Source organism: Triticum dicoccoides, chromosome 3A, assembly GCF_002162155.2.
Source record: "Triticum dicoccoides isolate Atlit2015 ecotype Zavitan chromosome 3A, WEW_v2.0, whole genome shotgun sequence".
NCBI lineage: Eukaryota > Viridiplantae > Streptophyta > Magnoliopsida > Poales > Poaceae > Triticum > Triticum dicoccoides.
In genome coordinates this window covers 368,007,455-368,019,974 of record NC_041384.1, presented here as the reverse complement: position 1 = coordinate 368,019,974, position 12,520 = coordinate 368,007,455, and the positions used below count along the sequence as shown (strand labels likewise).

Genomic DNA, 12,520 nt, shown 5'->3' with positions numbered 1-12,520 from the left:
AACATCTCTCTCCTCATTAAATATATGATACATAAGCAAAAAATTCTTGAAGTGCGCTATGTTACTACCTAAATTACTCCCACTATGACTAGCCTAATCGTTTGCTGAATCATGTCTCTTGGTCTGGTATCCGTCCGAGTCTGACCGTGTGGATGTCCCCACCTCTGGGTTTTTTGAGTGAAACGTCCCCACCTCTGTGTTTCTGTACGTGGGACCGCCTGCGAATGAGGGACTACCATCCACCAATAATTCAGGCGGCGGTCGGCGTTGTAGCACCACCGTCGACGGCTAATCTGCCAGGGTTAGTTGCGATTTTTGCCGACCTACGTGCCTGCCAGCTGTGTCTTCTTCTCTCCTCAGAAGAAATATCAATTGTCTCTTCTGCTTGGCCACTATGAGCTGAATGGCCAATACGTTGTGTTTCGAAGCTTCACGAAACGTGCCAACATTTGGTTTGTTGTGCGCGTGTTAGACTGGAGAGTGATTAAATTAGCACGTCCGGCCCAACCGTCCGTTCACGTCCCAGTCACGAGCGTAATTTAACCGAGACAGACCAAGCAAATATAAATGATATAGCCATGCCAATCGCATCGACTACTGCTAACTGCTAAGTCATGTCGCAAAATAGAGTCAATTACACCACAAGTGTCTAAACTTGGCACAAAAATCAGTTTGGTGCTGGAACTTGTGGTGTACAGATACGTTGTGACATAACTTGGTTTCGTCGTGCAGACACGGTCATATTCACATTTGGATACGAACTGGGTGCTGCCGAGGCCTGCCAGCGTGGCGGGGGGCCCTTTGTCAATGGCTGGATGGCGCGGGCGAGGTCGTGTGGCCCTTGTTTTCGCCAAAAAAACCTGGACCTTACATTTTTCGCAGAAAAGCTCCTGCAGAGGCGGGAGAGGTGTGGCACGTAAGTTACGCGCATATGACCCCGCATATGACTTGATTATTGAGAAAAAATCCTGCCTCATCAACTCCCTTGCCTTGAGTTCTCTCCTCTCGATTGTTCATAGGCGACGGCGGCGGCTATTGGGACGGTAGCGCTGATCGGCATCGAAGGCGATGGAGCCCCGACGGCGAGATCCCGGGGAACGAGCCCCTGTATATGGTGAGCATGCCCTCGGTTTCTCTCTCCACTACCTCTGTCTCCCCTTTTTATGTTAGGGTTTTAATCATTTGCTCGAATCGGTGGCTATGTACATGGTTTCTCCCCTGTACGCATTCACCCATAGTGCTGGCTATGTACATGGTTTCTACCCTGTACGCATTCATCCATAGTGTTAGCTATGTACATGGTTTCTCCCGAGTTTAAAAGGGCTCTGTTTTGTGATCTGAAATATTCGGATATGCCTCAGAAATTTACCACCCATTGTACAAGAATGTTAGAAAAAAAATTGCTCCTGTCAAAACATTGGATATGGGTGCAGATGTTTGTAATTTTCATGAATTGTACTTAACTGAATATTTTGACAGTAGCTAATTGAATTTTTCGACATTTGCTAACTGAATATTTGGACAATGGTTGTGCGTACAGCAGTTGATTTTAAAGATTCAGGAAATTTATGTAGTTTGCTTGTTGTTACTGTGGGAGTAGGCAGTGTTAATTGAAGATCTGGTAGTTAGATTCACTATTTGTAACTAGACACGACTAAAACGTAATGGAAATTGGCAGGACTGTTAAATACATGTTGTTTTAGTGAACAAAAGTAGTGTTAACTGAAGATTTTCTCTGTTTTTGCATTGTGTGAATTGCAGGTGATTTTGATGGGCATTTCACAGTAGAGTTTCATCACAAAGGATTCTTCTATGGAACTGGCAACAACAACTACTACATTGACTATGAAGTTGATTGGTTTGATCATTGTGATTGTGACACTTGGTCTATACTGTGGATTGAAGACTTTGTGAAGCAGCTGGGCTATGATAGAGAGACAGGGCAGCATGATGTATACTGGTGTCAGCCTAGAAGGGCACTTAATGAAGGAATGAGAGAGATGAAGTCTGATGCTGATAGCCTTGCCATGATAGCAGCTAGCACTATACACAAGAATCTGTTGCTGCTCATAGACCATGGAGAAACATTAAACAACCTTCTTAGACATCATATTACAGTTGATGGACTGCCTGAGTTGCCAAAGGTCGTAACCCCAACAAAAGATGGCAAGGGAAAAGAACAAGCTAGCTCAACTGAAGTGATAAGTGAGAAAACTGAAAGGAGAGCAAGGAGATTGTTTACTGAAGCAACATCTACAGGATGTGTTGATGAAGAAGTGGAGGAAGAACATAAAAATGGTGCAGCAGATTCAGACACAGATGAGGAATTCTATGATAGTGACTATGATATTATGGATGGGGATGATGATCTTTTTGAGGAACATGTCGACAAAGAGGTGGATGATCACAGAGAAAAGGTTTACACATGTGACTATCAAACAGAGCTAGCAGAAGATGCTCTAGATGATCCTACCATAATGTTATCCAAAGAAGAGAGGGATAAACTTAAGTACAACTTCAAGACTTACAATCCAGAAACTGATTTGAACGCACATGTATTCAGATTAGGTATGGTGTTTGGTACTGTTGGGGAGCTGAGGCATGCTATTACCTCTTATAGCATCAGAAACAGAGTTGCAATCAAAAAGACTAGAAACACATCAACTACAGTAGAAGCAGTATGCGTTGATGATTGCCCGTGGTACTTGAAAGTAGGGATGGATAACAGGAAAAATAGCTTTGTGATCAAGAAATACTATGATCAGCACACATGCCCTAAGACATGGAAGCTGAAGGGTCTAACTGCTCCATTTTAACCAAAAAATTGAGGGATGAGTTTAGGGGCAACAAGAAGATGCCATTGCAGAAATTTGAGGAGAAGGTTCAACAGGAGTATAATCTAATTCCAAGTAGGAGCAAGTTGGGAAGGGCTAGAAGAGCATCGGTAAAGGAGATCAGAAGTGAGGATGATGACCAGTATAAGATGCTATGGGATTATGGAGAGGAGTTGAGGCAAACAAACCCTAGTAACAAGTTCTACCTTTGCACAAAGGAGATCTTTGATGAAAAGACCAAGGAGACAAAAGAACATTTCTCAACTTTGTACTGGTCATTGGATACTTGCAAGAGAGGTTGGTTGTTGGGATGTAGGCCAATCCTATTTGTGGATGGATGTCAGATTAAGACTAGGTACAAAGGGAATTTATTGATAGCAGTGGGTATTGACCCCAATGGTTGTATTTTTTCCCTAGAATTTGGGATTGTTGAAGTGGAGTCTACTAGCAGCTGGGAGTGGTTTTTGGCTAGCCTAAAGGACGACCTCAACATATGCAACACCTCTCCATACACAATCATGCGTGATAAGCAAAAGGTATGTGCAATACCTTATGCTTTTCACCTCATTGCTTGATATAGTATAATGTAGCTTAGATTTAATGGATACTTGCATTGTTTATGTGTTCTCCAGGGTCTTATAGCTGCAGTTGCAAAGGTGTGACCAGATGTTGAACACAGGTTTTGTATTAGGCAGATGTATCAGAATTTCCACAAGCTTCACAAGGGGAACAACTAAAGAACAATCTGTGGGCTATTGCAAGAGCCACAAACACTCCAACATACACCAGAGCAATGGACAAGATGAAGGCAGATAGTGTACCTGCATACAAATGGGTTGATAAATGGTCACCAAGAACATGGATTAAATCTTTTTTTAATCCTTTTCCAAAGTGTGACATCCTACTCAATAACATGTTTGAAGTATTTAACAGGTAAGCATGTAGTGCACTTCAAATTAAGCATTTCTGGGTTGTGCTTTTCTAAACTGTCAAATGCATTGATGTGTTGAATCTTGTGAACTAACAAGGTTTAAATTTTCAAAACACTTGCAACATATATACACTAACATGTTATTTCTGATTTGTTTAGAACATAATGCCACACACACAGTCCATGCACACATGGATCCAAGTCAAACTCTAGGGTCCATGGTTTATCTCATGCAGCAAATGGTAACCTTCTCTTCACCATGCTATGTTTTTGGTTTCTGGGTATCTATCTGAATCTTGTGCATTTTGGTCCACTTAGGATAGGAAAGCGTACAAACCAAGCATGGATCATGGACCTCTTCCAGAATCAACATTTGTTGCTCAAGCAAGAAATTACATACCCCCTCCCAGGGTTACAACTGCTATGTCAAGAGGCAATGTTAGAAGAAGAGGAGTCACTGAAGACATACTAGAAGATGTACCACAGTCAAGCAACCAAGCAGCTCCAACTTCAAGAGAAAGAAAGAGAAGAGCAGCTGGAGATGGTGGAGCAGCTGGCAGGGGAGGCAAAGGAGTTGGTGGAGCAGGTGGAAGGGGAGGCAAAGGAGCTGGTGGAGCAGCTGGAAGGGGAGGCAGAGAGAACTGGTGGAGCGGCTGGAAGGGAGGGAAGGGGTTCTGCAACAGAACGCGGCAGGGGAGGCAAGGGAGTTGATGGATCAGCTGGCACAGGAGGCATAGGAAGAACCAACCAAGGAGCCGGAAGAGGAGCAGGGGAAGCATATAATGGACCAGGTGCTGGGTTCTGGAACCTTATGTTTGGACCAAATTTAGAAAGTTTTTATGTTGTCACATCCCTAGCTTCTGGTGCTGCCTAGTGTTCGCATCATGTTTGAATTTTTGAAACTTGAACTGAGGAAATTTGGAAGCCTCAAAACCCTAAATAAAAGAAGGGCAAAAACCCTAAAATCTCATTCATTGTTCCAAAATGCTCTTCTTAGATGTTTAATATTTTTGGCAAGGGTTTTGATCCAAACCAAAAATAATGAACATTTTAAAAGGATTTATTTTTGGGACTTTGAATTTAAATCATTAGCTATTTGAATTTGAATTATATTCATATAATTAGAATATAATTTCAAATACCCCTGAAATATTTTATGAGCTTTTGGAAAAGTCCATCTAGCAAAATAAAAATATTCAGAGGAGTTTTTGGCATTGTTTGAATTTGTTTAAATTCAAAACAATGGCAAAAGATATTAATAAAAGAAAACAGAACAATAAAACAGAGCAGAGAGCACTTACCTGGCGCCAGCAACCGGCCCAGCTCCTGTGCTGGCAGCCCACCGGTGCGGCCCAGCCCACCAGGCTCCCCCCCTGTCGTCTTCCTCCCTCGCCAGAAGGACAGAGGCGTGTCGCCCGCGCGCGCGCTCGCCGTGGCCACCTCCTGCTTCCACCGAGGCGTTCCCGAGCCTCCCCCTCACGCCACCGCGATGCCACGAACCCCCCCTGGTGGCCCTCTCTCCTCTCCCTCACTCTCTGCTCTCCTTCCCCTCTCCCTCTTCGTTCTTCGCCCGATCAGAGAGCCGCCGCTGTCGTTCGCTGCCACCACGCCCACCATGCTCCTCTCGCCTCCCCGTGCAGTCTGCAAGCTCCGCCGTTCCGCCCTCGTCCTCCTCTCGTCTCACGCGACCAGAAGGGCCCCGAGCAGCCACCATCGTCATCGTCTACGAGCTTCGGCTCCGGCGCCTTCTCCGTCGATTCGGCCACTCTGGCGCGCCCCCGAGCCCACTAACCATCCCTGCAGCTCCGCGGTGAGCCTTTGACCCGATTCCCCCTTCCCTCGTCGTCCTTCGCAAGCTCTAGCCCCGATCCCCAACCATGACCGAAGCATCTCGCCGCCGGCCATGGTGTAGCCGTGGCCACAGCCACTGCAGCCCGTTCCCGAGCCCACCATCGTGCTCAGCACGATCGCATGAACCCGTAGACACCCACAACGCCTCCTCCCATGCTCTGTAACGCCACCCCGAGATTGCCCGAACTCCGGCCGCCGCTTTGGAGCTCGCCATCGTCAGCTCTGGCCTCCCCACGACCCAGCACCCGCACCGTTCGACGCGCGGGAGCAAGAGCTCTCCAACGAGCCCAAGCACGGCCTCGCCCGTGCCCTGTAGCGTGTTTCCGACGGCCGCCACCGTCCCGGGCCTCGCCGGCGTCGAGACGCCGGCGGGATTGACCCTACTGACCAGGGGTTTGACCCCGTTGACTACTGACCATGTGGGCCCAGTTTGACCCCAGGGTCACTGACGCGTGGGCCATGCCCCTATTTAGTTTAAGTGTGAGTTTAATTAGCACTAATTAACTTAGTTAATTAGTTGACTCACTGACTAGTGGGCCCAGGCCCTAATTAACCTAGGTTAGTGCTAACCTAACGCTAACTAACTCTGTTAGTTAGTTGTTACACTGACATGTGGGTCCCAGCTGTCAGGTTTGACCCCAGTCAGCCGCAGTTGACTGCTGCCGTCGTGCTGACGTCATGCTGGCGCAATATATATTTTCTGGAATTAAAGTAATTCACGAAATTCCATAAAATTGTATAAACTTCTAAAATTCATAGAAATTCAACCGTAACTCCAAATTAAATAAATCATATATGAAAAATTATCAGAAAAATTCAAGGAATCCATCTGTACCATTTTCATGCATGTTACATCAACTTATAGATGCTGTTTAGCACAAATCATACTAATGGCATTTAAATATCCACATATGGAGTTTGAGTTTGAATCTTGGATTCAAACCAACTTCATTTAATTTGGTTTTAGTTGCATTAGCACAAACCACAGCATATTGCCATATCTCATTCATGCATCATATTGTGCATTGCATTGATTGTGTTTTTCCTTAGTTGTCGGTGATTGCCCCCTCTCGATAGACGTGATACCGACGATGTGATCGATGACACCGATGAAGAGCTATATTATCTTCAGAAGTGCCAGGCAAGCAAAACCCCCTTGTTCATTCCGATAAAATCCCACTCTCTCTCTCCTGCTCTCTTTTACTGCATTAGGACAACAACGACATATTTGTTACTTGCTGCGGTAGCTGAACCCCTTTATCCTTTGCATGACCTGTCATTGCCACAGTAAATAGATGAAACCCACTAGCATGAGTAGGAGTTGTTTGAGCCCTGATGTGCCTACTCATTCATGCTTGTTTGTCGTGCCTGCTACTGCTTAGAGTTGAGTCAGGTCTGATTCATCGGGAATGAATCGGAGGTGTGTAAAACATGTCGTACTGTTGAGAGCTAAGTGTGTGAACACGATTTGGTAAAGGTAGCGGTGAGAGGCCATGTAGGAGTACATGGTGGGTTGTCTCATTGCAGCCGTCCTCAGGAATTGAGTTCTGTGTTTGTGATCCATGATCAGTTACTACCACACATTGGGCTCCGGGCGCTCCAAGCCCTCTCGACTTATTAATCAACTTGATCTCTGTCCAGGAGTCGCAACTAGTTTCTGGTGTTTGTAGGTAGTGTTAGTAGTCTACCAAGTGGCACCCGGTATAGGTGGGCTTGGGACAGACTAGGCACAGTGGCACGGTGTACCAAGTGGCACCCGGATGGTGGGCTTGGGAACCCTGCTCACATCGTTTGGGGCCGTGAGCGACACCCCGGCCGGATCTCCTTGCGGATGGAACCCGAATAGGCGATAAACCTGGACTAGAGACTTGTTCGATTAGTCAGGTCGTGGCCGACTCCCTCGCCCGGCTTCCGCTTGAAGGTTGCCGAGGTACATGACGTGTACAGGGCGATAAGTGGCGAAAGCGTGTGTGAAAAAGTACACCCCTGCAGGGTTATCATTATCTATTCGAATAGCCGGATTCCTCGGATATGGAAACTTGGACCCCTTGTACAGTTCATAGACAAGTGAAAGTGGATACCCTAAAATACGCAAGATAAGCGTGAGTGCTATGGATGGCGTTCTCGTAGGGAGACGGGAGTGGATCCATAGTGGTGTATTGATATGGTGAATATGTGGACTCGTGTGCGCCACCTCAAAAGAGTTATTTGCAGTCGTAGTTTAGGATAGCCACCGAGTCAAAGCTGGCTTGCTGCAGTTAAACCCCACCATCCCCTTTGTTGATAATGATGCATATGTAGTTAGTTCTGATGTAAGTCTTGCTGGGTACATTTGTATTCACGTTGCTTAATTTATGTTTTTGCAGAGAGACTTCAGTCTCACTAGTAGTTCCACGTGGACTTCGACGTTTAGCTTGTTACCTCAGCTACGATCTTGTGCCCTCGGCAGGATCTGGTAGATAGTCAGGCTTCTCAGCCTTTTTCATTTATAGTTGTCTGTACTCAGACATGTTAAGCTTCCGCATGTGCTTTGACTTGTATGCTCTGATTGTTGGGTCATGAGACCCATGTTTGTAATATCTCGCTCCTCGGAGCCTATTGAATAAATACTTGAGTCGTAGAGTCATGTTGTGATGCCATGTTGTATTTGCACATATCGAGCATATTGTGTGTATGTTATTGAAATGCTTGGTATGTGTGGGATCTGACTATCTAGTTGTTTATCCTTAGTAGCCTCTCTTACCAGGAAATGTCTCCTAGTGTTTCCACTGAGCCATGGTAGCTTGCTACTGCTCCGGAACACTTAGGCTGGCTGGCATGTGTCCTTCTTCGTTCCTGTGTCTGTCCCTTCGGGGAAATGCCACGCGATGAATACCGGAGTCCTGTTAGCCCGCTACAGCCCGGTTCACCGGAGTCCTGCTAGCCCAGTGCTACAGCCTGGATTCACTCGCTGATGACCAACACGTTCGATGCTGGGTCATGGATGCCTGTCCCTGTAAGTCTGTGCCACTTTGGGTTTACGACTAGCCATGTCAGCCCGGGCTCCTTATCATATGGATGCTAGCGACACTGTCATATACGTGTGCCAAAAGGCGCAAACGGTCCCGGGCAAAGGTAAGGCGACACCCGTGGGAATACCGTGCGTGAGGCCGCAAAGTGATATGAGGTGTTACATGCTAGATCGATGTGGCATTGAGTCGGGGTCCTGACATATGTGCAAGCAGAAGAGGAGCCAATCACACAAAATGCACCACAAGAGGATTGGGCCGATGATTTCCAAACCTTATAGATCACAATGCAAAGTGAATTAGTTAATGAGTGAACTGGATGGAAGTACAAGTTCATGTATGAACTTTTGTCATAAGACTAATTTATATTCTGTTTATGCTCAAATGTGAGGATCTGAACCTTATATTTTTCTACTCTATTTAAGTAGACTTGTATGAAGTAATCTGAGGTTGGACAAAATGCAGTTGTGATGATGTTCTGTTGCTATAAAGTTTGAAATTCTCCTGTCAAAAACTGATGCTTTTGTTTCCTATGTTACAACAAAAGCTGCACTTTCTGAATTTTTTCTGCCAAGAACTATATGTATAATCTCTAGAACAAACTTAGGCTTATGCTTTTTCTCTGAATTTTACTGATAGAAATTGCATTTTTCTGAAGTTTTGCTATCAAAAACTGCATATAACATCTCTAGAACATACTAAGGCCTATGGTTCTCTGAATTTATACTAAGGAAAACTGAATTTTGCTGTCTAAAATTGCATGCACAAAAATTCAAAGTCGTCGCTTTCCGCGCTAGCCGGATGTCCACCGGAGGGCGTTCACATAGCCTTTGAAAAATTGATCGAGTTGTATTTGTGCTACCGATGCCGCCGTATTCCTTTGAAGAATTTGTGCTGACTACACAGGCCGACTAGGCATGCTGCTCGGCACAGCAGTAGCTGGATTAGGCCGTTCAGGCGGTGTCGTGGAATTGTCACGGCAGATGTCCTAGTGTGAGGATTTAGTCATGAGGCCAACACATCTATGTGGTAGCTTGAAGGGGTTGATCAGAATCGAGAGACGCAACACGCAAGCAGAAGATTTAGACAGCTTCGGGCCCCAGGAAACATCATCCGGTAACAACCCTACATGCTTTTTGTGGCTAGGTCTCATTATCATCATGAGGGAGTCGTCGTAACTCCGGCTCTCCTAGTTGTGTCTAGACATAATGATTATTCAACTTGTCCCTCTTGGGGTGCCCTGCCCCTCCTTATATATATTGAAGGGGCGGGTCACATGTAGAGTCCAACTCGGACTTAAGACTTAACTATTCTGACTTCTCTCCATGGGCTTCTTCACTATTGATTTACAATCTGGCTTACCATCTGGCTTAACTGTCCGGCTTAACTGTCCGGCTTAACTATCTGATTTAACTGTCTGCTTAACTATCTGGCTTATATGACTGTGTCTGCCGGGTTACATGGCTGTGTCTGCTGGGTTACATGACTGTGTTTGCCGGCTTATAATGCTTAACTGTTCCCGCCGGCTTATAGTCTATTGGGTCACCAATGAAACATCAAGTCCCAGCCGGGTCATATCTTCGGCTGGGTCATACCGCGGGGTATATCCCCGACATTAGCCCCTAGTTTAATTTGGATTCATCCATGTTAAACTAATCCTGTAAAACAAACACAAGAACAATTTTCACAGATTATGCTCTGGGTTAAAAGCTCTTGTAAGCCGGCACCTGATCATCCTTAATTCCTTGGTATTTCCTTCTTCTAGAAAATCCGAGTCAATAAACCAGCTTCATAATAGAAAACATTGGACATGAAATACTCATCTAATCTTCAGCCATCTTGAAGATGTAGAACTCCATTATATTCATATCACTTGTAGCCCCCAAGTGTCGGGTCATTATGAAATAATGAGCAGGGACTTTGTAAATATGATCATGTAAACTTGAGCAACAACGTGCAGCCCACAAGGGCCGGCTCAGTAAGATAATACTGAGCTGGGACTTTGTATATAATTCATTGATGATAACATCATATGATGTAATCTCCACCATGGGGCTTGAACCCACGTCCATAAGGTTAAAAGCTTTGTGCTCTACCAACTGAGTAGTGGATCTTTCAATATAATGTGTTGAAGCTTGTGTACCTTGAATTTTTTGACAGGAGCAATTGGTAGCCCCCAAGGGCCGGCTCATTACAATGGGATGAGTCGGGTCTTCAATAAGGCCAATAAAAATGACTTTGCATTAGCCCCCAAGTGTCATGGTGCAAGCTCGCAGTGACATGAGACTTGCATATTTGATGTAATCTCAACTTGAATAATGTAGCCCCTAAGTGCCGGGCCGTAAGCCTGCAGCGACTCGGGAGGATTCCTTCCATTGTAGAATAAATTATATCCATTGATAAAATAATATCCATTGCGCTGAAGCAACTTTGAAAACCTCAATCGTAATATTGGTTATTGATAACCATAATAAAAATCCAGCCATGTTGGCTATTATAGATTTGAATAATATAACCCGGTTTGAAAAACCGGTTCCTGTGATATTGAATCATACTGTCGGTTTAGGATACCTGTGCAGTAAGGGTGATAACCCAATCTTTAGAAGCTAAAAACTTCCAAATATTTACGATTGTCATATATGGCAACTAATCATCCAAAGTCAAGCCGGGTTAATCGAAACCACATATATGCTTCAGATATGAACAAAAAGTCTCAAGACAAACCCAAAAGACTATTTTCAAAAAACATAAGCAAAATAGAAAGCAGAATTTGAGGCTTCTGATTCGAATACGATCAATAAACCGGACCAAAGGGGTTAAGCTAGGATTCGAATACGATCATGTAGCCCCCATTGGCTTTGGTATTGCGCCGATCAAGAGGGTACCGACATCTATGTTCTCTTTGGTTCGAATATGACCTATGTTTGAACAGGAAGCCCCCAAATGACCTTGAGAGGTTTTTAACGACCCTAATTCGAATATGATCCAAGTCGTACCCAAAAGGGGTTAAGCTATGATTCGAATACGATCAAGAAGCCCCCTAGTGTGCTTGCCATTGCGCCAATCAAGAGGGTACCGACAACTATGTTCTCTTTGGTTCGAATACGACCTATGTTTGAACAGGAAGCCCCCAAATGACCTGTAAATGTGGATATCAGCCGGATCAAAGGGTAATCATAGCTTAGCTCAATAAGCCGGAAGCCCCCAAGTGATATATTTCTGAGATGTGCTCGTCGGGTGACTATTTGAGTTATGTTGTGCAACAAACTCTCTTTGGTCCCTGTAATTTTTTCTGAAAACTCGAACTTGCGAGAGATGAATTCTTTTTAAACTGGAATTTCAAACAGGATATTTAGAGCTTCAAGCTTTGTGGGAGACAGGTTTACCTTGAACCGGATTGTAAACCGACGCATCATTGTGAGACGGAAATTTTCTGACGGCCTTTAAATTTTTACCAATATGGAGGTAGCCTCCGGGACCGGGTTATCTTCCCTCCAATGACCTGGGGTCTTGAATCTAATGATATTTGCTAAGTCATGTCATCATAGCCCCCGAGTCTTAAGACTACTCGAGGAGTTGGCTTGAGACTCTCCATGCTTGACCATGATATTACCAATGGATTGCTGGAGTATGTTGAATCTCGATGGGTTATAATTGACCCTGTCCATTGACCCGTCCGGTGTAGGCAAAGGCCATAGCTTGATGGCCTCTTTTTTTATGAAGAATTGTTCTGCATAAGAAATTGCACAAACTAGAGTAATTGTTCTCGAAGTAAATAAAATGTATCAACAAAAATTGACCGGATGGATTTCACATGATCCATCTAGACGACAGATTATCCTCAGAACGTGCTGATCGATGTAGCTCGACACGGACCCTCCGGGTCATCATATATA

General features: G+C 44.8%; 1 protein-coding gene across 1 annotated transcript; it reads left to right on the top strand.

The window, feature by feature from the left end:
* The first annotated feature begins 1,007 nt into the window (after positions 1-1,007).
* Positions 1,008-4,369, top strand: LOC119271570. The gene is made up of 5 exons (XM_037553338.1): positions 1,008-1,114; positions 1,762-3,370; positions 3,467-3,767; positions 3,925-4,007; positions 4,084-4,369. The coding sequence occupies exons 1-2, from the start codon at positions 1,069-1,071 to the stop codon at positions 2,814-2,816; spliced, it is 1,101 nt and encodes a 366-aa protein (XP_037409235.1). The 5' UTR covers positions 1,008-1,068; the 3' UTR covers positions 2,817-3,370; positions 3,467-3,767; positions 3,925-4,007; positions 4,084-4,369.
* The last annotated feature ends 8,151 nt before the right edge of the window (positions 4,370-12,520 follow it).

Bases quoted from the DNA above. Each gene is read 5' to 3' on its own strand.
- LOC119271570 (XM_037553338.1), top strand. From the start codon at position 1,069: ATGGAGCCCCGACGGCGAGATCCCGGGGAACGAGCCCCTGTATATG. The intron at 1,115-1,761 runs GTGAGCATGCCC...TGTGAATTGCAG, and splicing joins GGAACGAGCCCCTGTATATG to GTGATTTTGATGGGCATTTC.